This window comes from Melospiza georgiana, chromosome 4, assembly GCF_028018845.1.
Source record: "Melospiza georgiana isolate bMelGeo1 chromosome 4, bMelGeo1.pri, whole genome shotgun sequence".
NCBI lineage: Eukaryota > Metazoa > Chordata > Aves > Passeriformes > Passerellidae > Melospiza > Melospiza georgiana.
In genome coordinates, this window is record NC_080433.1 from 68,357,954 (window position 1) to 68,385,706 (window position 27,753).

The 27,753-nt window shown below is 40.9% G+C and overlaps 1 protein-coding gene across 2 annotated transcripts in view; it reads left to right on the forward strand.

The window, feature by feature from the left end:
- The window catches only part of RELN (reelin), a 283,413-nt gene that overhangs the window by 185,140 nt on the left and 70,520 nt on the right, over window positions 1-27,753 (forward strand). For both annotated transcript variants that reach the window (XM_058023699.1, XM_058023698.1), the window contains exons 20-28: window positions 1,371-1,607; window positions 7,379-7,571; window positions 10,126-10,238; window positions 17,003-17,140; window positions 17,842-18,028; window positions 21,678-21,883; window positions 23,711-23,882; window positions 24,256-24,456; window positions 27,036-27,271. In XM_058023699.1, the coding sequence (XP_057879682.1) occupies window positions 1,371-1,607; window positions 7,379-7,571; window positions 10,126-10,238; window positions 17,003-17,140; window positions 17,842-18,028; window positions 21,678-21,883; window positions 23,711-23,882; window positions 24,256-24,456; window positions 27,036-27,271 (1,683 nt within the window). The remainder of the gene's footprint in view (window positions 1-1,370; window positions 1,608-7,378; window positions 7,572-10,125; window positions 10,239-17,002; window positions 17,141-17,841; window positions 18,029-21,677; window positions 21,884-23,710; window positions 23,883-24,255; window positions 24,457-27,035; window positions 27,272-27,753) is intronic.

Consider the following 27,753-nt stretch of genomic DNA (forward strand, 5'->3'; position numbering starts at 1 on the left):
ATATATAAAGTGTGTGCTGTGCTGGTCCCATGCCACAGAGACATGGCCATGTCACCTCTGGCTGTCCCTCTGCACTTCTCTCTCCAGTCTATGGATGGCAGAAAGCAGCTCCTAGAAAAGCCAGGCAGGACTTTCTGAGTGCTTCCCACCTGTTTAGCCCAGCTATTTGGTTTTTTCTGGTTAATGGATTAATGTATTCTTCTTTAAAATGAATGTGGCACTAAGCAACAGTATTATAAATCTACTCCCTACAAGGATGTTGCAGCAAGTCACTTTTAAGAGTGTGGTTTTTACACTAAGATTGCCACAGGCACAAGACTCTTTCATATGCAGAGAACAAAACATTGTAACAGGCAGCTCAGAAAGACTTGAGTATGAAAAGAATTTGATGGTGAAGTATAAAAAGATGCTTTCTATTTACCTGATATTTCATTTTATCCATATTTCCTCTAACAGAGAAAGAAAAATTACAGTTACATGATGAGCTAGCTGAAAACCCTTTAGCCAGCAAGTAATTGTGCCCCAATGGAGACAAATGTCCCTGTTGCCAGTCTGTCTCACAGCTGACGTGGCTGTGTGGGGTACCATGGTCTCAGTGATTTATGGGGCTTTCAAGAAGGTGTCATTGCTGTGGCAATTAATGTATACTCCCTCCTGCAGTGTATGAAAATTGCTCCTGGAAATCAGATAATACTCTTAATTTTCTTTGCAGTTTTTCATTTCTAGGTGTGTTGACACAGCTGCCATGACAAATCAGGTGACCTTGCATACCAGAAGCACCTGGGACTCACCTCCAGTTGCATCTCTATGCAGCTACAGAAAAGGAGTGTCTGCCAAAAAGGACTACCCACAGTCACACTGTCTGACAAGATGAACCTTTTCCACTTGACTGTGGCAATTTACAGGGGTGGATTCTTCCAGGACAAGAGCACCAATAGAATGATATCAATGCTATGTGGGGAATGCAGATGTTTACAAGATGCAGATCTTCAGGATAAACCCACTGAGTCTGACAAAGGGGAATTGGAATCCTTAAATCCTTGTCAGTTCATCATTCCTTTGCTAATTTACACCTTTAAATTTACCGAGAAGTCCACAATGGAAGCAAAAATTACAGATTTGGTAGAAACTCTTTCTGGTGGCTTTTGGACATGCCTGGGTTTCAGTAAATGAACTGATTACCAAGAGAACTAACAATTCCCCTGTCCCTGTCACTGGTAGCAGCTATACCAGCAGATGCTATGGTATTTGTGGGTTAAATTTACTCCATGACTTTTAGGGTCAGTAAGGAAAAGTTACCAAAAATACATCCCCATGGAATTATTAGAAACAGGAAAAACTGTCAATAACGACTTTGTTTTGTTTTCCAGAATCATTTCAGTGGAGCTGCCTGAAGATGCAAGGCAGGTTGGCATCCAGTTCAGGTGGTGGCAGCCATATCACTCTTCCCAAGGCGAGGACGTGTGGGCAATCGATGAAATCATCATGACCTCTGTGCTTTTCAACAGCATCAGCCTGGACTTCACCAACCTGGTTGAAGTCACACAGTCTCTGGGCTTCTACCTGGGAAATGTTCAGCCCTACTGTGGCCATGACTGGACTCTCTGGTGAGAAATATGTATTCTTTCCTGTTCTGCTTTTGTTTTCCTTGTCTATTCATCCTGCTGAGGATCAAGTGACTGCTGAAAATGCATTTTTCTGGCAGCTATTCAGAGTAATAATGTGTCTTATCCTTGAATTGTGGACAAAAATACAGTCACTAGTCTCATTGCAATTAGCAGTAAGTTTTTCACTTCATTGCACAGATTTATGTTTGGTGGGAACATTGAATGTGGCATTCTTTTTCCATGAAGTATTTAAAGAATACACTAATAGAAAAAATTCAGAAATGTTTAATAATCTTCACTTCAAATCCAGGCAGGTTAATATAGATATGCAGGTAATGAAATAAAATGTTAAGTAAAGACTGAATATTTTGTAAGTGATGTTTAGATCTATGTACATAGCCATTCTATTGTAATCCAGAAAGCAAAAGGCAGCAGAATATAGGCATTATGCATTTGTAGTTGCTTTGTCTGGTATTACATACACTTAGACTTCTGCACTGTGATCAGCATTATGACATATTGCAATTAGGTCTCAAATATGCTGTGTATTTAGAAACAAAAGCAAGAAAACATCAAGCCCTCAAAGGAAATAGAGGCAAGAGAAGCAAAAGAAGGGGAAAACAAAACAAAAAAATTGTTAGGATTGCATAAAAATATGCTTTTTAAACTAAAACATTGACATGCTTCACAAAAAAAAAAATCTGGAGCATTTGAATGTAACATTTGGAATTAATACAAGGGAAGCTCAATTTAATCTGTGTGTTTTGATTAAAACCAAATAACAGTTTTGTGCTAGTCTCATCAACCTATAAACCCAGTATAGTTTTAATTGGCATAGATATATTTCTTTGGAGAAAGTACAATCACAGTAATTATAGAAAACCTGAAGAAAATAAAATAATTTTAGCATCCCCATGGACACTCAGAGAAACACTGTTGGAATTTTATTAACAAGTATCTCTGAGCAATCTGATTTGACTTTCTGATCATCTGTCAGACTAAAAGGAGTTGGCTTAGCAGTAGGAACAACACCAAATGTGTCCTAGCACTGATAATGAGGCAGTAGAAGCACCATTAACCACTTTAATAAGGACAAGGAAGGTACTCGCTGCTCATTAAAATGAAACAACATGTTAGGGCTCAAACTGTTTGCATCTTCCTTATCAAAGAGCTGGAATGAAAGCCTTTTAATGACATTGTTTTCCCTCTGTACTTTTAAGACCTGTTTATCATGGGAAGGACAGCAGATAAGATAGCAGAGGTTCCTCTCTTTTCCTCCCATGACTTTAAATCAGAATCAAAATTATAAACACTAAGCTAAATTCTCCATCCCATATGGAGATGGACTAGGTTTGTAGTGCTCAGTCATAGAAGAAACATTGAAGTTTCTATGCATCAAATATAGAATCAAAACCTTCCTCACTGTTTGTGTCTAAGTATTTTTCATTATCACTGGAAAACATGAACTCTATCCTTCACTGACCTTGCTCCTCTCATGGGAAATTTTTAAACTTACACAAAGTCTGTACAAATGGTTGCTAGTTAAATTAATTATTGTTGGGTTTTCCCAGCTGTGAGTCCATTTGGTTCTCATTTTCTAACTCATGAGTTTCTAACTCACGAGCAGATCTTGCAGTAGCACTGACACCATCCTCCTGAGAGCAGTCTGACAACAGCTTTTTCATTAGTACAACTATGGGAAATAGACTATCAATCATTTTACAGGGTGGCATCCCCAGGCCCATTTTCACAGAATTGCTTTTAATTGTCTCTTAGGCCTCCATTTCTACCTTAGAACCTGTAAACGTGAAACATTTATCCTTAAAATTTGAAAAAACTGAGGAGGAAGATTTTAAATTTTTTTATTAAAAGGCAGGCTGTTCTTTTCCATACTTGGTTTCATTTAAAACAAAATTGTTGATAAACATATGTTTTGATCAAAGGTGATTCTTGAGTATTTTCATGGTCTGTGTCTGAACAGGCATTTTATTTGATAGCCATCATCATAATTTGATTTCAGAATGGATCCTTTATTACATCAAGTGTATTTGTTGTACTGAAAGGACTCTGGAACACTTTAAAATGAAGTGCTTGATGATGTACATTAATTCATCACTTCTCCAAAATGCTCATATTCAGGCAAAATTTTGAACCAATTGTCTCTGGAGTATTGTAGGCTATATACAGTGACTTGCTGCAATTCACTTAAATATTGATAAGGATATATATATATATATATATATAACTTTGAATATATATATATATATATACATATATATTCATCTGGATACAAATAAAATAGCTTTATATAAATATATATATGTATTCATGTGGACACAAATAAAATAGCTTTATATAAATAAACTGTCTCCAGTCAGATGACAGCATTATGATTTAACTCAGTGTAGCAAACAATAGAGTGTCCCAGTGCTCCTGGAGAAGCCTAGAAGAAGACTGTAAAGCTGTCTTGTCATGAGCTATGTTTATGGAGCAATATCATACAGTGGTCCCACATCAGCTTGGTAGTTTGTCTTAAATATTTTGTTGTTTAGAGTAATTGTTACTCTGTGACATGCAGAAAGTTTCTTTCAGGTAATTGACTTAATTCTATTAATGATGTTAATACATTTAGGAATTATTTAGCAAAGCAGGTATGATGCAGAAAGGCCAAACATCCCTGCTTTTGATGGGAGCAAAGCTGTGTCTGGTGCGAGCACTGGGCCGCCGTGTCAGTATTTTCAGCCAACGCAGATTTACAAAACAAGCTGCATCCATGTGGCTTTTCAGCATCCCTAAAAGTCCCAGCCTTGAAAAGATGGTAACTCTGGGGATCTCAGAGCAGTTTGGAGCAATGCAGGTTGGCTGACATTGGCTGTGATACCGTTCCCAGAAGTACCAATTAGCTGGCAGTGCTTGGAGGGAGAGTGATTGTTCTGAGGGCACCTATGGGTATTGTTCCTGTGCCTCTGCAGGTCTAATTATACACGTGCCAGAAACCCACTCACAGCAACAAATTTATACAAAAATGAGGCCTCTGCATTCTCGTTTCTGAAGATTTTTTAGTTAATTATTGTGACGCCAGGGACATGACTTCATCTTTTACAAATTCTGGAAAGGCATTCCAGCTGTGTGGCTGCCAGAACAAAGAAAACATTTGGTATTCCAGCAAAAGAACATACCCCTAACCACAACATGAGAGATCTGGAGAGCAAAGAAGGGACAAGGTACAGCCCACAACTTTAATGCTACTTGTGTTCAGCTGGAGGCAAAATGTGGATGATAAAGGACTTTGTGTACCTGTAATGTGATTTCCTTCCCTCAAAAGAGCTTCTTATAGAGCACCACATATTGTCTGCATCTCAATACTATCTTCCTTTTCCACATTTCTTTAATATGCATTTTAAAGAGCTGGTTTGACTTTTTAACTTACTTAATATACTTACTTAATATATTGTGTACAATATCCAGTGGCTAAGCTATTAAATTAAAATGAATACTAAATTTAAAATATTTTAATCATTGCCTGAATGCCACCAGAAAGAATGTATTAGAGTTTAAGACTTCTTTTTTTCTCGTTTTATTTAGTAGTATTGAATAAAAGGAATTTTTGTGAAGACAAGAGCAAAATGTTACATTTAATTCTTTGCCCTTTTTTTTTCACTAGAAGTCCTTTACTTGTCTTCCGTTACTTTGGTAAGACAACTTCCGGGCAGATGTTTCATCAAATTGTTGAGTTTCAACTCCTTTATTCTGTTCAGATAAGCTTTAGGTAACTGTGATGTGCTGTTATGCCCAGGTTTTTGTGTGCAGTGCCAAATCCTCTTCCAAAGCAGTGCTACACATAACTGTCAGCTGATTACACTGCACATGTTTGGCTGACACCTGAAGAGCCTGGTTGTATTGGCACAGATTTCACAACACAGCCTGTGTCAGGTCAAATGAGTTTTAGCTTTTAAATTTGAGTATTTTTGTCATTTTATAAAATACAAGATAAAGTTTAGAAGAAAAGGAAATTCAGGCATTATCCAGACAAGTTCTTCTGAGGTACATTCAGATCTAACCACGAAGCCACATACCATAGGGAGATGTACTGCTGATGAGTGCACATTATATCCTCTTCTTAACTTAAAATTATCCTTCCTATTGAGAAGAAAAACACTGGCAACACCAACTGAAAGGGCAAACAGTTCAGATGCAGTTTTCCAAGATAACTTACTGCCTTCCAGTCCAGCTGTCCATGGCTGTGCCCTTGTGCCCTGGCAGTGAAGGGAGTGTCCATCCACAGTCACTCGGGGCTGCTGAGTGACAAGACAAAGTGAAAATTTTCATATAAAGTCATGACCTGGATCATCTTTAGGAAATCAAGTCACAGAAGTAAGGCCAGAGAGTAGAAAGCAGACAGGATCTCAACTTATGCCAAGTAACAGAAATTTAATAATGACAAAACTAATGTCAGCTTTCAGTAATTTCTTCTAAAGCTTTAAGGTGGGATGCTGACATGTATGGCATAAGTGCTCTCTCTGGAAAGGACTCTGTAGAAAACAATGTAGGTCAGTGAATTAATTCAAAAGAGTCCTAAGTGACACTGACTTGTATTCCTTATCCTCACACTCACTTTGCCATGACCTTGAATTTTACAGGAGTAGAAGCTAATATGTTCTGTATTGTATTTAAAGATTATGACTTCTTATGTAAGATAATAAACTGTAGCTTACTCAATCATAAGAGCAACCTTGAACTAGATTATTCTCTTCATCACCCCTGTACTGAATGTAGCTTTTTCTTTTCCATGATGATTTGCAGTGATTTTCTTTAAAAAGAGCCAATCCCTTTTCTAAATTGTTTGCATTTAAGAATAGTCTTAGAAAATATTGAAGCTGAAAAGACTACAGTATTTCTGAAGACACTAAGTAAACATCTCAAACTAAGCAGAGGGAGGCAATTTTCATTCTATGTGAACTTTCATTAAATATTCTTGTTTTGATGGCAGTGAGCAAGATTCAATGTTTAAATTGTTAGTACTTCCTTCTTATGCTTCTGTTGTATTTGAGGTTTTGAATTTTGTTGTTTCCTTTTTCTTTTGAGTAGTGCACAGAAGAAAAACCTGCATTTGAAGTGAAATATCTTGGAATTTCAGACTATAATATGTATTACTATATATATGATAACTGGGTACCTTGCAAAATATATGTGTAGTATTACTATTGTTCTCCAATCCACTGGAAAATATAACTCTTACATCAGTACACTCTATGGAAAAGAAGCTGAGAATAGAAGAATAAATCTGAAAAACAGTCAAGTGAATGAATTGCACAAGTCAGTGAATGAATTGCATATAGGAAAATCAATGAAGTTAACAGTGTGTATAATAAGAGTATTTTAAATTAGATTCAGAATATCTTAACTGTCCAGTATTAGAATGAAATTACAGTTCTGACTGTGGCATGACCTTAGGCAATGGACACCCAGGGGAATGAACTTTCTTTATGTTGTTTTTTCCTTATGTTGCCCTTTGCTAGATCCTAACTTGATCCTTAATATAAAAAGCATATAGTAAGAACTAACAGAATAATTCAGTGTTTCACATTCTGGGATACATCTAGACCTTCCTGGTAATTTGCAGAAGTACCAGCAGAAAGATTCTTCTGTGGTCTCATCCCACATGCCAGTCTACAGAATAAAGAAGCACAACTGTATTTAACCCAGAGCCATAATGTTCTTTTTTGAGTGATTTTGGGCATCCATCCTGATTCTGTCCTTGCATCTCTCAGTTTTACAGGAGATTCAAAGCTGGCCTCTAGCATGCGCTACGTGGAGACCCAGTCCATGCAGATTGGAGCTTCCTATATGATACAGTTCAACCTGGTGATGGGCTGTGGCCAGGCCTTCACCCCTCACATGGACAACCAGGTGAAACTGGAATACTCCACCAACCATGGCCTCACGTGGCATCTTGTTCAGGAGGTGAGGCTGGCAGCGAGGACGTTTGTCTTCCATAAACTCTGCTTTATACAAAGTCTGAAATACACTTTTGGCATTGAACAAAGATGTTTTCCTTTTCACCTTTCAGTAAATAAATTCTCTGTGGTAATCTGTCAAAATTACTAATAGAGGCATTTAGACTGTTCCTCATAATATTTGGAAGAAAGGTGTATGAAAGCCTGAAACAAAATAGTGACAGGAATGGACAAAGGCTGAGAAAAAAATTGGGCCACAGTTAGAGCTACAGGGTAATGGCTGAGATCTTTCCTGTGCTATTGCTTTGTTTTTCTAAGCAAAATGCATCCACTGTTTCCTGGAATTTAAATGGATAGACATTCTTTCTGCCCTCGTGCACAGCCATTTGGTAAATGGAAGCACATTCCTTCAGGGGATTGTAATGCAGAGCTTTCATCTCCCGGCCCTGGTTCAGGCTCAGTCCAGGCCGGAGTGACCGACCCTGCTCCCCCAGTCTGCAGCCCGGGCTGCTCTTCCCCCGGGTGCCCCCGTGCTGCCTCAGCACCAATGTGAGCAGCACGGAGTTCATGCTCTGGTTTTCCCCCTCGGATGGAAAGCTGGACTTTCCCTGGACTTGGGGTGAACTGACCGCGGTCCTTTGGCTGCCTCTGAGCAGCTCCAGAGGGTGTCAGGGAACTTGTCCTGCTGCCTTTCCACTGCCTGCCCTGCAGGCTCGCCAAAGGATTTGTATGCAAAGTACCACACCTTCTATGAGCAATTAAAGCTTTGCCTGGTTACCCTTGCCATGCTGTGTTTTGCCACATTTACTTTGGTGGGCCTAATTAAGAAACCCCAATAAATGAATTTTTAAACTTTGAAAACCCAAATAATGATTTCTTATTTCCAAATAATATTTCTTATCCAGACAAAAGCTATAAATCATATATTTCACACCCTGTTCATGTCTTGTATACCTAGCAAGCATCATCATTTTGGTGTCCAAGAATAGTTCCTAGCAGTGGGTGTTTGGGGTTTGTGCTTGGCATCCATGGAAGATAAGTTAGCTTCAGATTTTAGTGCTCCTTTCCTTGCTCAGTAGAGCAGAAATCAGGGAGAACATGCAGCCAAATCATTTTTCTCACACCACCCATGTTGCTGTGATAAAAGAGTATTTGTAGTATATTTCAAGGACATAACCTGGCAAATAAACAAAACACTAATTAATTAAAATGTTTGAAAATTTTGTTTGCTTTGTGATCACTGATCTTTATTAGATCGAGTTTTCTATTATCTTTTAGGGGAGATGAATCACGAAAAAATGTTTGAAAATTGCTGGAAAGGAAACTAAGCCTTTAGAAAATCTACTAAAACAACAACAAAAAAAAAAACAGAATGAAGTCTCAGATCTTCATTTAATACTCTAAGATGTTTGAGCAATAAATTTCTCTGTAATATATTCTGCCCTTCTTCATATTTAATACATAGCTATTACTGTATAATTTAACTGTGTGAATATTCTTAATTTCCATAACTTCTGTAGAGCATCACTGCTTTGTTATTAGTTTTAGAACAGCCAGAGTAGGTTACTTGCATGAGCAGGTGTCTGCTCTCTTGCCTGATACCCTTCATGGGGGTGAGCACAGCAGTGACCAGTGAAATTCTCCTGGGCACGTGGGGATGGTCAGGAGAAGCTGTGCTGTGGCAGAAGGGACTCTGAACTGGGAGCTGGAAGAGGATCATGTGGGTTGGTAGTAACTTCCAAGCACTTTATTTATACCTCATATGTCAATTTTTTGTTCTGGCAAAGAGAAAATAAATTAATGGAATATTGCAAAAAATGAAATAACATTGGAAGGGCAGTGCTATATATAATATAATGTACTTCATTTATATTTAATATTAAAAAGATGCGATCATTAAAATGATCATATTTTCTGAATTTAAAAAAAATAGAATTTAGGAAACAGACCTCAACAGGAATCTGAGTTAAATACAGAAATAGTCCTAGAAGCAGGAGGGAACAATTTACAGCACTTGCTGCAGGTGTCAAAGCTGCAGAGCTTGGGATGGGCCCAAGGACACAACTTCAGTAGGCTGTGGCTGGGCCCTCTGGTGTGTGTCTGTCTGTCCCTACTGCTGCTCCCCACTGCAGATGGAGGGTGTGGGGCCACTCAGCATGCCCAGGAAAAGCTTCACAATAGGTCTCTAAAATGACCTTTATGATAGTCTGGAGGTCACTTTCATAGTGATCTTGTATCCTCACTTCATAGTCCATGGTGGATGCTGGGGTGAAGATGGTAAAAACCAGAGAGATAGACATTCCTCACGGAGGAAAGCAAAACATTGCCAGTCATGAATGCTAAACTCTTTAAATAGATTCATATGGCTTTCTTCCATCCTCAATTGTACTACTGGTTTTCTGAGAAATTTCTCCACTTCATGCCAGGATTTCTCTCTTCTGTGTCTTTCACTCCAACATCTGGACCCAGACAAGCTCCTGGTTCTGTGACTGTTTGACCCTTGTTTCTGTTCCCAATTATTCCTCGACATTAAATCTAGTTTTGGAATGTTTTATTTTAAGGAATGCCTTCCCAGTATGCCAAGCTGTCAGGAGTTTACATCAGCAAGTATTTACCACTCCAGTGAATTCACTCAGTGGAGGAGAATCACTGTTCTTTTACCACAGAAGACTTGGTAAGCATTTATTTCCTATCTTTAAACATTTTTTTTTGTGGGGAAGAAGGGCATGGGGGTGTTGTGCAGACAATTTGTCACATCAATTGCTGTGACAAATATCAAGTCGTCTGCAGGTCATACTCAAGCCAATAGGTAGAGTCCCAGGGCTGACCCAGTCTCAGGTATTTCCCATAAAATGCATTCCTTACATAATTAGAGAATAAAAGTTGGTGAAGTCAACAGAAACTATTGTTTAGGATTGTTTTTAATACATACTCTGACTCTCCTAATAAAGTTCAGACTTTTCAAAAATAGTGGCACTTGTCTATAAATGCCCTATTGGAGGAAGGCTTTATTTGGATTGTTAATTTTTATTTTGCACATTCCTTATTGTTTACATCTTCAGACCAAAGCCCTGTATAAACAATAACTAATGATTCATTTCTGGGAATTTTTTAACTCTTGTTTCTTTTTATAGCATGTCTTAAAAAATAACATTCTCTCATGCAAAAAAAAGAGAAACAAAAATTATCAGAAAGCCTATTCATCTTGTTGTAATCAAACTTGATTTGCCTCCCCTAAAATTTTTTAATCACTAAATTGTCTCTTTCATTGTTTATTTTTAAATCTTTATTATACCATACCAATAAAAATCTTGTCATAAATCCCAATAATCTTCAGGGCATCCTTCATTTGAGAATTTAATTATTGCAATTAGAGTTACATTTTGAATACGTTTGACCTGAATCCATCATAGCAATTGCAATGAGAGCTTGCTCAGATTAAGTCATCATTGTATTTCCCCATCCTTCATCATTATTTTTTTTGCACTCTGCATGGCCTCAGCACAGCCTGTTTCCATCAATCACACCACAATGATACCTTCTTTCAACACACTGCCCCTTTTTGCTGTGCAGCCAATATTCAGAATTTCCTATTTCTAGGCAAAACATCAAAGGCAAATATTGAATCCTTAGAACATAGATAATTCCAAATGGTGCAAGTAAGTCTACAAATAACTGCTTTGTAGTTAGATTATAATATACTGAATCTTACATGTCATTTTGTGCCACTATACACAAAATCTGTGGTTCACATAGACACTTAGGAGTTTAAAAAGCACCTACAATTTTTTGGGTTACACTCCAAAGTAGGCTGTTATTCCTAATTTATAAAACATATAATGTACTCAAAGTAATTATACACTGTGTATTTGATGATGATACCAATGTTGTGGCCCTCTTTTTCTTTTGGATCTACTAATTTTTCTCAGCATATGAGGTGACAGAAGCATATAACTCGATTTTAATTTAGGAGACTGTGGGGAGAAGTCATGATGAAGTAATAGCCGGGTTCCTGTTCTATGCTGTGCACAAATCATAAATATTTCACACTCTGTCGTGTATCTGAAGGGATTCCCGTCTGTTAGCAGAGTTTTGTTTGTAATTAAGGTACAAATTACCACTGAAAATTTCTTTGCTCTTCATAGAAGCCATTTTCTGAGTTGTGCTGTGCTGTGGTGCTATCAGGGTGAAGAGGAAGGGTGGCTGCCTGTTCCCCATCGAACGCAATCCAGCACACCACACGTCTCTCCCACCACTTTTCCCTCTTTCTAACACTCCTTTCCAGTGGCAAAGAGCAGGTTAAGGGCTCAACAGCTCCTTTGGGCTGAGACTGGGAGGGGATTTTTTACAGCTTTTTAGATCAGGCTTGTGAGCAGAGAGAAAGTTTCTGCCTTTGCCAAACCTGGGCATTATCGGTGACAATTTGATGAGCAGCTCTCCACTGCCAGCCCAGCCACATAGAGAGCATTGTTCCAGGTGGCTGGTGGTGCAGGGAGGGCTCCTCTTGGGTGTGCTCTCCCTCCTCCTCCTATCCCTTCCCCACCTGCATCCACCCCACAGAGGCAAAACCTCAGTGATGGAAGAACAGTGCAGAGGCAGAGCCAGATGTTCTGCCTTCCCAAAGCTGGGGTGAGGGGAGACATCTCTGGAGCTTCCATTTCACCCACACAAGGCAAAGGCTGGCACACACCCAGCCTGCTCTGTGCTTACTGCACAGGGAAACCAAGCGCCCAAAGGAGGTCTCAGGAATGTCTCATTAGCCTTGTTCTGGCCCTTGCTGGCCTCAGCATGCCCTCACACCCCTGCACAGTGATTGCTGGAGCTTTTACCCCTGGATGCACAGCTCCCAGCTGAGGGTTTGCACCTTGGACGTGTGGGAAGTGTCAGGCTGTGGCACTGCGCTCATGCAGCTGGAAAATTGTTCAGAACATCACCTATTTCTCTTGTAAACTTTCTGGGTGTGCTGGTATTTCTGCAGATCTGTAGATGTTCTCCATCTAGCAAGCATGCGTTTACAAGGTCCCCGTGTTATGTGAGATTTTGGGTTAGGAAACCTGCTGCAAGAATGAGACTTGAAGAAATTAAATGTAAGCACCTGCTTGCTGAAATTGTATTGTACTTGAACTGAACATTTCTAACACTGATGAAAATTAATTTCAGTTTTATGCAAGGCATTTACATATGAACAGGCTTTAATGAGATACAAGCAGCTGTCAGTTGCTGACTTCATAAACAAATCAACACCTAATGACTGAATGAGACCTTCAGGATAATTGGGTAAATGTAATTATGGTAACTCAGAAGGTAGCAAATATAATTTTACCAGCCACAAATTTGCATTAAATCATTAAGGCTTTTAATATCAGGAGAGAAGGCAGTGATTTTATTTTAACTCACATATCAGAAAAATTTTATAACAGAGCATCATTTCACTGGCAGTACTTCTGGGACATGATTTCCTTTCCATGTGCTTATGTAAAATGTCACACAACAAAAATGACTTTTATTTGACATCAACCTGAGTTAGATATAATGTCATTAGAGAGCCAGATTGCTTTCTAGTAGCATTTAAAAAAATGGAGAAACTATGAGGAGCTAGGGAAGTTTATTCTTCTTTTAAGAAATGCTTCCATAGCTCCTCAGTGCTGCACCTCCCATTTCAATAGATGTCCAAACAGTGACTGCCCAGAAAAGCAGTGTTTTATCACTAAGGATGCAGCTGACGCTCATCTCCTTATTCTCTTTTCTTAATTAACATGGCTTTTTAAAATGGTTGATTACCATTTTTAACAGCATAATCCTCTTTAGCTGTTGTTACCTTGAGATGCAGAGCAGCCTTGGAAAGCTCTCAAAAGCAGCGAGCAGGACTGGGTTTTCAGCAGCATTGCTTCTGCAATTGTCACTTCAGCCTAACATGCATTATCCCCGCCCAGGGAGGACTCTGGATCCATAGAGCTGTCCCTGCCCACAGCCCTGGGACAGTGGCACTGCTTCCCACAGGAGCCCTGGCAGAGGCTGGGTGGGAAGGGGAGGGCGCCCCTTGTCCTTTGCAGTTTGGGGCATTGGGATTCCCATGGTGGCAAAGCTGTCCCCAGGGGAGAGCTGTCTGTCTGCAGGTAAAAACAACTCCTCCCTGCTGGGCTGTCCCCAGCCCCCAGCTGCTGCACATGCCTCCATTTGGGCAACATGTTCATCTCCAGGTGGTGATGAGCCTCCTCCCTTCTTCCCCTCCCCTCAAATGAGAGAAACAATCATTTCATTGGGCTGAGTAACGAGTGGAGCTGAGTGCACCCTTAGCTTGATGTGCAGCCAACATCTGGAACCCGAGGAGGCAGATGGAGCTCTGCACCTGGCAGGATGGCAGCAGGAATGGGACAGTGAGACTCTCCAGGGAAACATTTTGGTCAGGTGAAACCAACATGATCCTGAGCAAAGGGCAGCTCTGTGCACACCCAGCCCTGGGAACAGCCCCAAGGCAGAGCTGCACAGGGATATTCTCAGCTGGGGCTCCAGGTGCTGTGCTCCCCTGGGCATAGAGGTGTCCTCTGCCACTGCACAGGGCTGGGCTCTCCGCACTGAGGGTGCAGGTCAGGAGTGAGCCTTGTGCCCAGAGCCAGCCCTGATGTGCTGCCCAGCCCTGATGCACCTGAACCAGCCCTGATGTACCTGAACCAGCCCTGATGTACCTGCACAGCCCTGATGCACCTGAACCAGCCCTGATGCACTGCACAGCCCTGATGCACCTGAACCAGCCCTGATTTACCTGAACCAGCCCTGATGTACCTGAACCAGCCCTGATGCACCAGAGCCAGCCCTGATGCACTGCACAGCCCTGATGCACTGCACAGCCCTGATGTACCTGAACCAGCCCTGATGCACCTGAACCAGCCCTGATGTACCTGAACCAGCCCTGATGCACCAGAGCCAGCCCTGATGCACCAGAGCCAGCCCTGATGCACTGCACAGCCCTGATGTACCTGAACCAGCCCTGATGTACCTGCACAGCCCTGATGCACCTGCACATTTGCCCTTCCAGGCCATGTGCACCTGGCAGCAGCCAGTGAGCAGCCAAGGCAATGCCATCAATGCCACACCAAGCTCATTTTAGGGGGCACTACCACTTGTTGGGCACCACGAGACTTCCAAGGCATGGTGAAATTGCCTCTGCATCCCTGTAAATCTCCCCTGGTTTGCTGTAACACCCCAGGGCTGCAGGGTGTCACACCAACTCCACCCATACACGCTCCCTGATGAAAAACAGGGATGCCCAAACGCAGTGCTCTCCCTCCTGCTACCTGGGAAAATTACATGACACAGTTTTACTGTGCTGGGAGTTCACAGGGGATGTGTTTGCCTGCTCTAACACCATTCTTTGGTTTCAGTATTGTCATTTTCCTCAGCACACATTAGAGTTAACACCAGTCATTACAGCTCCTTCCAGAGCCTACAGCCTCTGTCAGGGCTCTCTGTGGTGCCATTGATGGGAACATGAACCTCAGCAGCAAAGTGATGTGCTGACTTCAGAGCACTCCAAAAATAAACAGTAAATAATTGCAGTCAATATTGACTGCCTATTGTGCCTTCACAAGCTTGGGAAGTCCTTTGTGTGCTGATTACTGGGATTGCACACTTTTAATGGATAATTCATAGCTCTTGTAATGTAACCCATCAATACATTACATCCTGAGGGAGTATTTAATCAGCAGATTTGCCCCTGCAGATTAACTCTGAGTGCTGTAAAAATGCTTACAGTATTTGCAATATCAAACAGACACTTAAAACAGGCAGCAAGGGTCACTTCAATTAAAAAACAAGCCCTTGGGCAGCTTCACATGTTTTTTAAAGAAATTTGTAACTGGTACTTTAAAAATTTATCCATACATGTAGCAGTCTTCTCATATGTGCCAGAGTGGCTAATTGCTCTGTCACTCTGTCCTCTTCAGCTGCACAGGCCTGCTCCCTTCATTTCTTCACTTCCATACGTGTGAGCAGGTGGCTCAGCCACCTTTACAGTATTCATTTTAATAAGTCTTATTCTGCATAAATTATTGGGGGTGGGGAAAGGCCTTTGTATCTCCAAGCAGAGTAACAGCATTTTATCCTGTGCCATCGTAAAGTAACCATATGGCTCAGAAACAAGTTAGAAAAGCTTCTAATAGGAGCTGCCTGCTTCTCCTCCTCAGCACCCCCAACCAGCCCTTGGCCAGACACAGGCATATCCCATTTAAAATTGGATTCAGCCAGCCTTGCTTTCCCTGTCCTACCCCTCCACAACAATGCAATCCAGCCTCAGTGCCCACATTGCTGGGCACCCACCACCACCCCTTTTTACTTGGAGTGCAGAATCTCTGTATCCCCTGTTTGGGAGTGGCCACCAGCCAGTGTCTGTAACCAGTTGGATGTGCACAGTTTGGCAAGGTAGCTTGAGAAGGCTTGATGATGACAAAGATTGCTTTTCTCATTATTTACTTTCTTCTCCAGCCTTGGTTTTTGAGGGTGGTGGGTGTCAGGCTGGGTTTGGCTAGCAGCAGTCACTCCCGTGGAAAATGTCAATGTTGAATTGGACAATCTCCTAAAGGGCCAACACTGAGCATTTTTAATGGGTAATATTACCTGACTTCACTACTGTAGAGAAAAAAAAGCTGTTGAAGATAAAACTATTTAGAATGGAGAAGCTAGAGCAAGGTTTTGTGCTTGAAGAATATTACAAATATCCAGAGATTAGTTAGGCAAGGAATTTAATTTGATAATTCCCCACCACAAACCTTGGGTGTTACAGATTTTGGGTTGTTGGCCAACAGCAAGCTATTTGCGGTGCAGGAAAAAATAGATGCCATGAAACAGGATCTTTGACAAAACCTTGTGCTCTCAATGTCACCAGTGGTATGTGCGCAAAATCTAGTTTAGAACCATCCTGACCAAAACAGAAAAAATTATATCAAGAAAAAAAGTCAACTATTGTTGAATGGAAATAGTTGGTATTCACTAACACTCAAGAACTTTAATAATTGTTGAAATAATAAATATCAGGAGAAACCTCTTTAGGCAGTTTATGACCTGTTAACTGTCGCCAAAAATATAAAAAACAAATTCATGCCCTAGATACACCTTTCCAATTTTGCAACCATAGCACAATAAAAATCCAGTAATATTCACAGCTAGGCTTGCCTTAAAATAATTCTCAAAATCCCTACAATGTGCTCTTCCTCAGAAATGTCATCAGCCACTGGAAAGTTCATTATATAGCCCTGTGCCGTGACTGGCATCATCTAGAAAGTTAATTTGTAAGAAGCTGCTTTTGATTGTGCCAGCCTTTGCACCCCAGGCTGGGATTGGGATACTATGGGATACTAACTTCATTTTTTTTTTTTTACATTTACCTCTTTTCCTGCCATTTTGTAAAGAATCCAAAAGTGATGCATTGTTATTGATTTTAAGGTCCAGTGCCACACGTTTCCGCTGGAGCCAGTGCTACTACACAGCCCAGGATGAGTGGGCCCTGGACAACATCTACATTGGCCAGCAGTGCCCCAACATGTGCAGCGGGCATGGCTGGTGTGACCACGGGGTTTGCAGGTATGAGGCATTTGTCAGACCCTCCTAGCAATGCTCTCCTGATACTTCAGGCACCCTACTGTTTTCCTTTTCTTGGCTGTTGTTATTTTTGTATTAAAAATTAAAAAAACACTCTGTTTTTTTAAATTTAAAATTTTTAAATTTTAAATTTTTTAAAAAAATTTAAATTTTTTTAAATTTAAAAAAATTAAAAAGCACTCTGCAGGGTTGACCATTCAAGCAGCATTAGCAGCAGTTGCTCCACACCAGCCTGTCCAAGGAGCTGTACCCTTGGCAGATCCAAGCACTGGAAGAGCTTTCACCTGCTCCAGGTGTCCTGGTGGCCATTCCAGCCCTTTTCACAGGAGGCTCAGCTCAGGGCCAGAGCTGCTTTGCTGAGTCAGAAGGATGCCAGGGACCAGCTGAGCTCTGCTTGGCAGTCACTGTCAGAATGGGTGCTACACCAAGGACAGACTGCTACTCCCTGACAGCCTCAAACTTTCTAGAGACCCCAGGGGTTTGGGGTTTTTTTTATAAAAAAAAATTTCCAATTTTCCAGTTATTCAGATTTTTTCCACGATACAAAACCACAATTCTAGAATGATTTTTGTTTTCAATTATGGTTGTCCACATCGAATTTTATAAGGTCAGTGCACTGCCTTAACTAATTGCCAGTATCAAATAAAGTCCTTAAAACTTGTTATGTTTACACTTCCCTCCAGGTGCGATTCAGGGTTTCGGGGTACTGAATGTCAGCCTGAAAATCCCCTTTCTTCAACCATCATGTCTGATTTTGAGAACCCAGACACCCTGAAGACGGAGTGGCAGGAAATTATTGGGGGAGAGGTCGTCAAGCCCGAGGAGGGCTGTGGGGTCATCTCATCTGGCTCCTCACTCTACTTCAACAAGGTAGGGCTGGGGCACTGATAAAGGCACACACTGCAGGTTTCTGTGGAGCATCATGTGGCTGTGAGGCAAAGAGAAGGGAGGTGGCAGGAAGAAGCTGCACGTGATATTAGACGCGTGTTAAACAGCCCAGCTATGCTCTGCAGGTAAAGAACAAAGCAATCAAAAGAGATGGGGAAAGACACATGCACTGTGTAGCCAAGAAATATCAGCTGTAATGAAAGGTAATAAATTGCCAGTGTGCAGGGAAGTGTGTATATTCACAATGTCTTACTTGGACATTTTCTTTTTTAAGATTCAGTTTGCAGCCTCCAGCAGCTCCCATTTGTTTCTTCTGTACTGTCCTGGCTAAGAGATGGGGAAAGGTTGGCTTTCCAGGACATAAGCAGCTTAATTTGTGGTCACAGGAACAAAACTATTGAAAAAAAACATTTTTCAGGCTTTTAGAAAATGTTTAACCCGAAGGAGAATATTCTTTTGTATAACTTGGATACTTTGCAGACAAAAAAATAATAGAACAGGAAGGAGATATAGGGAATTCTGCTAATTAGTAGCAATTATAGCTAAAATAAAAAGAGATCTTTATGACCAAACGTAAGATTATGCATTGTAATCACTGATTTATTTTTGTATTGTTGCTCCTCAGGTCTGTTACTAAGGTTTGTTTTGTTCTTAATTGAAAGGAAGAGTGTAAATGCAGCTATGTGCTTCTCCTTTAAAGGTTTGATCAAACTGCCACTGCTGTCATGAGAGCCAGATTAATCCCAGTAGAATAACCCGATATGCAACGCTGTGCAATTGTGTGTTGTTTACCTCATTACAAAAATCTAACCCATGAAATAATTTTCAGCACTCCTACATAGTCTCACATCCAGCTCCCCTGGAAATAAAGCTCTGCACTGAAAATTTCGTAATAGCCCAATCAGTATAACTAGCTAATTGTGATAATTGGATTTTTATACATAATTGTCTTCCCTGTTAGATGTTTTTCCTTCTGGCTTGGTTCCTTATGCTAAGTTTCTCAAAAGTAGTTTGCTAAATTAGAATTAACCTGCTATGATCTTTCTTCTGATTCCTGCTAAGGAGGAGTGAAAAACTCATTTAGAAATTCTTGGCTTCTTTCTATTGATCTCTAAGGGTTATGTTATCACTCATTTCTTGAGTAGTAGCAGTCTGTGTGCCGTCAACAGAAGGTGGTTTATTTAATTTCTGTTTAGATCTTTCTCACACTGTCTAGGGGCCATACTGGTGGATTATAAAAAATTATTTTTATAGTTGCCAAACAGTTCTGTATTGTTTTGGGGAGCTCATATTCACATTTCTTTTCATTTGCTCAAACAGCCACTTTTTATTTGAATGTCTAATGTTTGCTGTCATAATCAATTACTGCTGCCAGAATTAATGTTGGCTTTGTTCTGACAACCCTCTAGCTTTTGTTTTACAACTCATTTCAATCAGTTGTAGGTGTGTTCACAATTCAGAGCTCTTTCAATTAGCAATTCCCTGAGGCTTTATGTCACTCATGCCCTCTCTCAGTTTACCTGGGTCTGTGATTACCCCTTTGGCAGGCACACCTGCTGTGGGTGCGGATATGGAAAGCTCACCTGGAACAGTTTTAGGGCCAGAGCTTGGCCCACTGCAGGTCAGGACACACAGGCCATGGGACAGCAAGTGTGTTTGCATCCTTAGCACCCATTTCTGGCTCCACTTGACAGTGACAGTTTCCAATTCCAGTGTCTCCAATGAAGCTGTGGAAGCAAACCACCCAGAGATTATCAGTGTCACCTTGGCCAGCATTAGCCGCCTGGGGCTGCACCCAGGAGCTCAGGGCTGCATCCAGGGCTGAGTTCTTCTCACTCTCAAGGCACCATCCAGGAGGGAATTCCAGTCTCAGCTGGGAATAAACAATGAAATAAACCAAACCAAGAACAATTCCAGACTAAATTGGTCTACTTGTATCCTGTATGAGCTTTTTGAGAGTCAAAGGATTCTTCACAGGTTTTGCTGCCTTGTCATCAGTGGTACAAGCCAACAAAACTTCAGACCCCATGAATTCAGCTTCCAGCAGTCAGTCCCACAGTGCAAGGTGCCCTATTTGGTATGGTCCACAAATGAGCTCAGCACCCAGGCTGTTATACCAGCCAAGCAAAGACAGAGAAAGAAAAGCAGTAAACTTTTATCTCTGCTGGGTTTACCCTCAGCTGTGTAGAACAAAGAAAGAGATGTGAATGGAACAGGATTTAAATTCATCTGTCACCTTATGACAGATGTTATGTTAAAAAACACAGATGATATTTTAAATCTCAGCTCCTAAATCTTGTTACATGTGTCCAGCTAGATGACGTCACTTGCTTATCTCAAGTTTATTTGGAAATTTGTCATAAGGATCCCAAATGTACAAGTGACATTACTTAAAACACAGGCGTCATAACTTAACCTTGGTTTTCCTTTTTAAATCTTTTTATGCTTGGAGATGGACAGAAACACACTTTTTAAAGGGAATTGTAAAGAATAGGCAGGATGACAGTTCTGGTCCATTTTGGGGGGTGGTGCCAGGTTGAAGCTGCTTTAATAAATGCAGAAATGCGATCCCTGCATCATTTCTCCATCTGTACACAAATGGCTTTGCTCTACCTATAAAAGCTGTGGCAGCCTGATGCTGTGCTGGGGCTGTTCAGATGCAGGGCATGCAGGTCACCTCCCTGGGGACACTGCTCTCATCCTGTGTCCTGCCTTGTCAGCTTCATATCCCATACCAGCACCTTGTAGGTTTGGTGATGTGGAAGTCCACAAGTTCAGCCTCAAGCCCCAGGGCACAAAGGGAAGAGGATTATGGGATAATTTCAGTTACAATAAAAGGCTCTTAAACCTTAGAGCTTTTTTTTCTATGAACATGCTCTGTCTTCTGAACACACACAGAGTGACCACATTGACCTCTTAAGTTCAAAAGCGTGCTTGGAAAAGCTGTTCACTCAGTTTTACAAGGCTCCCTGTTTCTCTTAGCTGTGCTTAGGTAAACTTGAAACTAAATCCACAGGTTTTAGTTGAGACACTCCTGATTTACAGCGCTTATTAGGAAAAGAATATCGTTTTGTGTAGGAACAAATTTTATTCAGCCGAAGCATGAAGAGAAAATGCCAATCCCTGGTTCTTGTGTAGAAGATGGACCTTGAGGAAGGTATTAGAGGAGACAATTTCAGGTGATTAGGTAACCTTGTATAGTGCAAGATTTGACCAGGGAAGAAGGACTAGATAAAAGGACTTTTTACTGCTCCATGAATTATCAATAGAAAGCTGAAGACTTAAAAATTTAGCCTGGGTTGATGCAGGATATCCAGCACCTGCTCTTTGTCCTCTGAAGTCACATGGGACCATGAGATTAAATTCTTGTGTGGAAATTGTGTTGTGAATTTTCATTGTGTATTGAAATCGAATAATAAAGTTCTTGTGGGATCAAATCAGGGTGACATAAAGGATGGCCAAGCAGAATAATTGAAAGACAAAAAAAGCCAAGTTGATACAGAAATCTATGTCCTCCATGTTGTGTAATTTTGTGTGTAATATTCATCTGTAATGGACTTTAAATATGCCTATTCATCGTGAAGGTGCCATAATTAAAATTATTATTGTCCCTCTCTTCCTTGTATTGTAGGCTGGAAAAAGACAGTTGGTAAGCTGGGATTTGGACACAACATGGGTGGATTTTGTACAGTTTTACATCCAGATTGGAGGAGAGACTTCTTCATGCAATAAACCTGACAGCAGAGAAGAAGGTGTGCTGCTGCAGTACAGCAATAACGGCGGGATCAATTGGCAGCTACTAGCAGAAATGTATTTCTCTGACTTCAGCAAACCCAGGTATAATTTTGATCTGAATTAAGTAATCCACATCCGCATCACCTTTTAAAAATATATATTTCTCAACTTATGAAAACATTAATCATAATTCAAATTTACAATGCTTAGAAGTCATCATTACTTTTTCTGACTGGCACAGTAAACTCCTGTCACTGGGAATGAAAACTGTAATGAAAGTGAGCCTTACAGTCTTAAGTAAAATATAAAATTTCCTATCACCTTCTATGTGAAACATGACTAAAATGCTAACATCTGCAAAACATTAGCAAGCAAATACAGAACTTGCTTAAAAGAGGTGCAGAAATCTTCCATTTCCTCTGACTCTGATTTCAGATCTAATGTACATGCATTAATGTCATATGAAGCAAAAGCTCTTTAAATAAATATTTAAGGAGGAGAAGAAATCATGTTCAGCCATTCAAACTCGGTGTCAGATACCTTGTCAGTGAAAATTTAAATTGTATTTGTCTACATGGGTGTTAACACGATTTCTGTTACCTGTAGTCCATGTCTTTCAGGATACAAAGATCTTTATAGGAGGCCTGAAATATTTTACCCAAAGAAAACTGCTACATAATCTATTCCATTGTAACAGAAGGATGCTTTTGTCTACAAATAGGACCAATCAGCAGAAGAGAATGAGAAATTAATTTTGGTGGCATATATCACTATTACTTCCTGGCATCAGAACATGGATCAGCTGAACAGTTTAATTCAAAGCTAGAGAGCTCAAATCAGTTCCTTATTGTGTTTGGCAATATAGTAATAGAGCAGAAAAAACATACATTGTCTTGAAGAGTTTACAAGAAGAACAAAGAAGGCTTCTTGATATGCAGTGCATAAATAGGGATCCAGATATATGGGAAAATAGAATAATAGCATCACAGAATCCTTAAAGTTGGAAAAGGCCTCCAAGGTCATGAAATTCAACCTTTGATCCAACATCACCATATCACTAAGTGCCATATCCAGGGTTTTTTTGGACAGTTCCAGGGATGGTGACTCCTGCAGCTCCCTGGGCAGCCCAAGGAGCCCAAGTGCCTGACTGCCTTTTCAGTGGAGAAACTCTGCCTGTTGTCCAACCCCAACCAGTGTAGCCACATTTCTCTTCACAGAGAAAAGCAAGGCACAATTCTTCCCAAGAATATTTCTGAGATTCACATTCTCTGAACATCAGAGGAAGGAAAAACAATTCTTTTCATTTGCTGTGCCTGCATTTGTGCAAAAGTACAGTGCAATATGGAGATTGTTTACCCAAAGTGATGGTGTTTTGTTTCCTTGGCCTATCAGGACCAAGTGTGTGTGTGTGTGTCGGGACTATCGGCTCACAGTCACAAGATTCAGTGCAGTGTGTGCAGAGTGAGTGCTTGGCACATTCAGTTTAGATGTAATGTAATATAGTATAATAAAGTAATTAATTAGCCTTCTGATATCAACGGAGTCCTCACCATCATTCTCTGCAAATTCAATAAACTTCCTCTGGCAGAGTTTGAGGCAATGCACTCGTGTCCCTGGTTGCCTGGGGGAAGAGGCTGATTCCCCCATCTTACTACAACCTCCTTTCAGGTAGTTGTAGAGAGCAATGAGGTTTCTGCTGAGCCACCTTTCCTCCAGACTAAACAACCCAAACTTCCTCAGCAGCATCTCATATGATTTACTCTCTTCGACCCTTCCCCAGCTTTGCTGCCTTTCTCTGGACACACAAATTACTGAGGACTTTTACAGATAAGATAGCTGCTGGCTTTCCTGTCTCTTTTCCCTGTTGAGTGATACATTTCTCTACAAACTGTGTGCTCCCTGAGGTTCTGCTCTGTTTATGTTCCTCAGGTTTGTGTATCTGGAGCTGCCAGCTGCAGCCAAGACCCCCTGCACCAGGTTTCGCTGGTGGCAGCCGGTGTTCTCAGGGGAAGGGTACGACCAGTGGGCCATCGACGACATCATCATCCTGTCAGAGAAGCAGAAGCACATCATCCCTGTCATCAATCCCACCTTGCCACAGGTAATAAGCAAGAGCCACCTGTGGGCATCCCCAGGAAACAGGAACTATCCTGTTAGGAGACTTGTTTGAATATAGTTTTCGTTGAAAATACTGGGTTTATTTAAAGAGACAGCTGCAGTGCTTGCAGCTGCGTCTCTGTCTGGGAATAACCGGGGTCTTTGCACAAAATCATCAGGCTCCTAAGCTTTATGTCGGAGGATGTAATGATGTATCTCTGCAAAAAGTCAAGACTGAAGTTTTGGCAATAAAAATTTTTTTTGAAAACTACAGAAAATAAAAATTGCAAAATTTGAAAGTTCATCATTTTGGGAATTATTCTGAAGTCACAGCACAAGGGGATAATACCTCTGGCTTTTCTTTTCATTTCTGACAGAACTTTTATGAAAAGCCAGCATTTGATTACCCTATGAACCAGATGAGTGTATGGTTGATGCTGGCCAACGAAGGGATGACCAAAAATGAAAGTTTCTGCTCTGCCACCCCCTCTGCCATGCTGTTCGGTAAATCGGATGGAGACCGGTTTGCAGTGACTCGAGATTTAACCCTGAAGCCTGGATATGTCCTGCAGTTCAAGGTATTCCTTAAACATAAATCTGTGCAAGAATATCAGTAAAACTGCCCTTAGCCAATATTTGCAAGGTGCCACTGGGGCCACAGCTCAAAGGTGATAAAATAGACAATTGTGTAAAAAGACGTGAAAAGCACAAGTATGAACCCATACAGAATAAAATGCCATCCTGCTTTCTAGAATAGCCAAAACCTTGGTGATTTAAATCATTTTTACTCCTCTGGAGAAGTTTTAAAGGTTTTTGTTCTTCAGCACATTTCAGAAGTGGCTTGAAGTACATGTCATTATATTCAAGTCAGTACTAGGAAATGCTACTGCACTGTCAAGCCCAAAAGGATTTACCCCATCTGGGGCTCTGTGAGTACAAAAGCTCCAATGTGGTTTGGGTTCATTTTTTGTATTTTAAACTATTTAAGGACTTACAAGCTGCTCTGTACTCCAGTGTGTGTTTTTCATATAATTTACTTTTATTGTGTCAATGAATATAGGCTCCAATTAGCATTTTCTTCTTTAAAGAGCTTACAAAAAATTTCAGTGGTCTGACAATACATCACAATATGGGCTCCAAAGAAAGTGTATTTGCTTTGACAAGCTCTTGTTTCTGAACCCTAATCAAAATTTTATTGAGTTTATAATGAAATCCCATTGGTGAATTCTGGAAGTTGGTTGCAATGCAATTTTAATGAGTTCCCCACAAATACATGGTCCTTACATAATTGGTGGATACAGACACTGAATAATTTACAAGTGGAATTATTAAAAAGATCAGATGTTTACAGGCAGCTTTTCAAATATAATTCCCACAGTTCTATAAATAGGAAAGTTCGTTAGAAATACTGGGATTTGTAAAATAATCTAATTTCAACTAAAAGATATGCTATTAAGATGCTATACAAACTGAGGGATTTCAGTACAATTTTCTTGTGAGTATTGCATGTAGTTTTATACTTTAAACTGTTTAAAACCTAAGGATATCTCAAGACATAAATACCAGTTAGGCAGGAAAAGGGTTATGCTATTTGCCTCTTCACCACCTTCCTGTACTTCAGTGACTAAGTGTCCAATTTCTAGGTTTGATGATCAACAGCAATTAAGAAATTGTCTGGGTTAAAAAAAAAGCAACAATACTTAAAATGTTTTGTACACCTTCCATCACTGAAGCACTTGTCAATGTAACATAACTATACAAAACATGAGAATGTGTCACAGAACAGTGAGTTCTTCTTTATAAAGTCTATTATTTAAGGACTGAATTTATACTTTTTTGGAAAGCTTTTCAGCCTGCACATAAATGTGTTAGTCCTATTTGCATGCTTTCATGAGTGTGTGAAATTTCCATTTTAAATAGCAGACTGGAATAATTTTGCATTGATAAGCTCAAAGACAGTAATTTGTTAGAATTATTTCATTTTACATGAATGATTTTGTTTTACATGTTGCCTTCTACAACTCAAGTAGAATTTCTGCAATAAACTAAGGAAAACTAATATTTTTCTGATAGCTTGAAGAATGAAACTGAAACTTCAAATCAGCAGTTGATTTTGGTCTTGGCTGCATTCTCATTTCACATTTTAATATGCATTTTTTCTTCTTAATCCAAATGTTACTCCGTTCTGGGGGCCCAAACTGCAGTGCCAGCTCCCAGACATCATTCCTGCAAGGCAGTGACGAGGCTGTGGTTAGGGCTAACCTGGCAGTCAGGCTGATGCTCTGGGCACACTGTGCTGCAGATGGGATGGATCCCAGAGGATACAGCTCTTTCCACTCCTGGGCACGCAGGTGCCTGCACAGAGTTTTCTGTTTGGGGCTTGCTATGCACAGGGACCCTTGGAAAGTTCTTTGCACCTCTTTGTGTGCTGAACTCAGCAACCTTAATGAAGGAAAGTGGGAATTTTTACCAAGAAATGTCATATTTCCATGTAGGAAGCAGACTCCAAGCAGTCTGCCAGCAGGGTTCAGAGCCAGTGCTCAGAGCATTAAACCTCCCAGCACAAAAAGTCAAAGGTGGTTTGCAGCCAGTAAGTACTAATAACAGTGCAGTTTCTTCATGTCATCTCTGTCAGGAAAATTAATCCACAAACACCAGAGGCTTATGTCCAAAAAGGAGACTGAGGAGTCCTTTTACTTTATTCCAATAAAGGGAGAGGCCATGGGACATTCCCCTGGAATCTCTCAATTTTCTGGAGGATGCAGCCTCCCTTTTTATCCTAATTTCCCAGATACATTTCCCTTCTCTCTTTCCCCTTTTGCTGAGGTACTGGAGAGGTACAGACTTCCTGATACGCCTGATAGCAAAGATTTCCCTCTAATGTATACCTGTCCCTTCTAATTCTTAATTCTTATGGAATTTAGGTGTTTTTCTCCCCCATTGTTTCTTTCATCTTTCAACATCTAATTTCATTTATCAGCAAACCTAAAGTTGATTTGTAAAACCAAATATCTTTTTTCCAACCATCAATCAGTAGAATCCTTCCCATTGTTTCTTTTATCTCCCAGTGCTAGTTTTATCCACCAGCAGACCCACAGCTCGTTGGTAAAGACAAACCTGCTATTTCCCTCATCTCTGACTCTCTGCTTCTTCGCAGCTGAACATTGGCTGCACCAGCCAGTACAGCAGCTCTGCGCCCGTGCTGCTGCAGTACTCGCACGACGCTGGGCTTTTCTGGTCGCTGGTGAAGGAGGGCTGCTACCCCGCGTCCCCCGGCACCAAGGGCTGCGAGGGCAGCTCCCGGGAGCTCGGCGAGCCCTCCGTGTACCACACCGGCGACTTTGAGGACTGGACAAGAGTCACCATTGTTATCCCCAGGTCGCTCGCAGCCAGGTACGGTGCGCTGTGAACCAGCGATGCCAGTGGGACACGGGGATTGATATAGCTGCTTCTGGAATGGTACATCCAAGTATCAAAGCTGTGTTGTATTGCACTACAGAGTTTGTTTAGTTGTTGTTTGGGTTATTAGAGAATACCCCCCTGGTGGTCTATTCCTTGGTCAGTCCCTCCCCTTGCTCCTCCCTACTGGTATCCCATTGGCCATGCTCCTCCTCCACTCCCATTCCCTGGGTATAAAACTCTCCCACCATGAGCCATGAGGCCTCTTCCCATGCGGGTTTTTCCATATGGTGGTTCTCAAGTCAATAAACAGAGGACATTCATTCCCATGTGGGGAAGAGTGCTTCTGGCCTTTTGCTTTGGTCCATGTAAGATCATGTGAGCTGAGGGTCCATAGCCAGTGGGGTTGGACCCAAGCAGCCTGTCCAGACATGGTCTTACAGGTGGCTCCCAGAGCTCAGCGAGCCCTCCGTGTA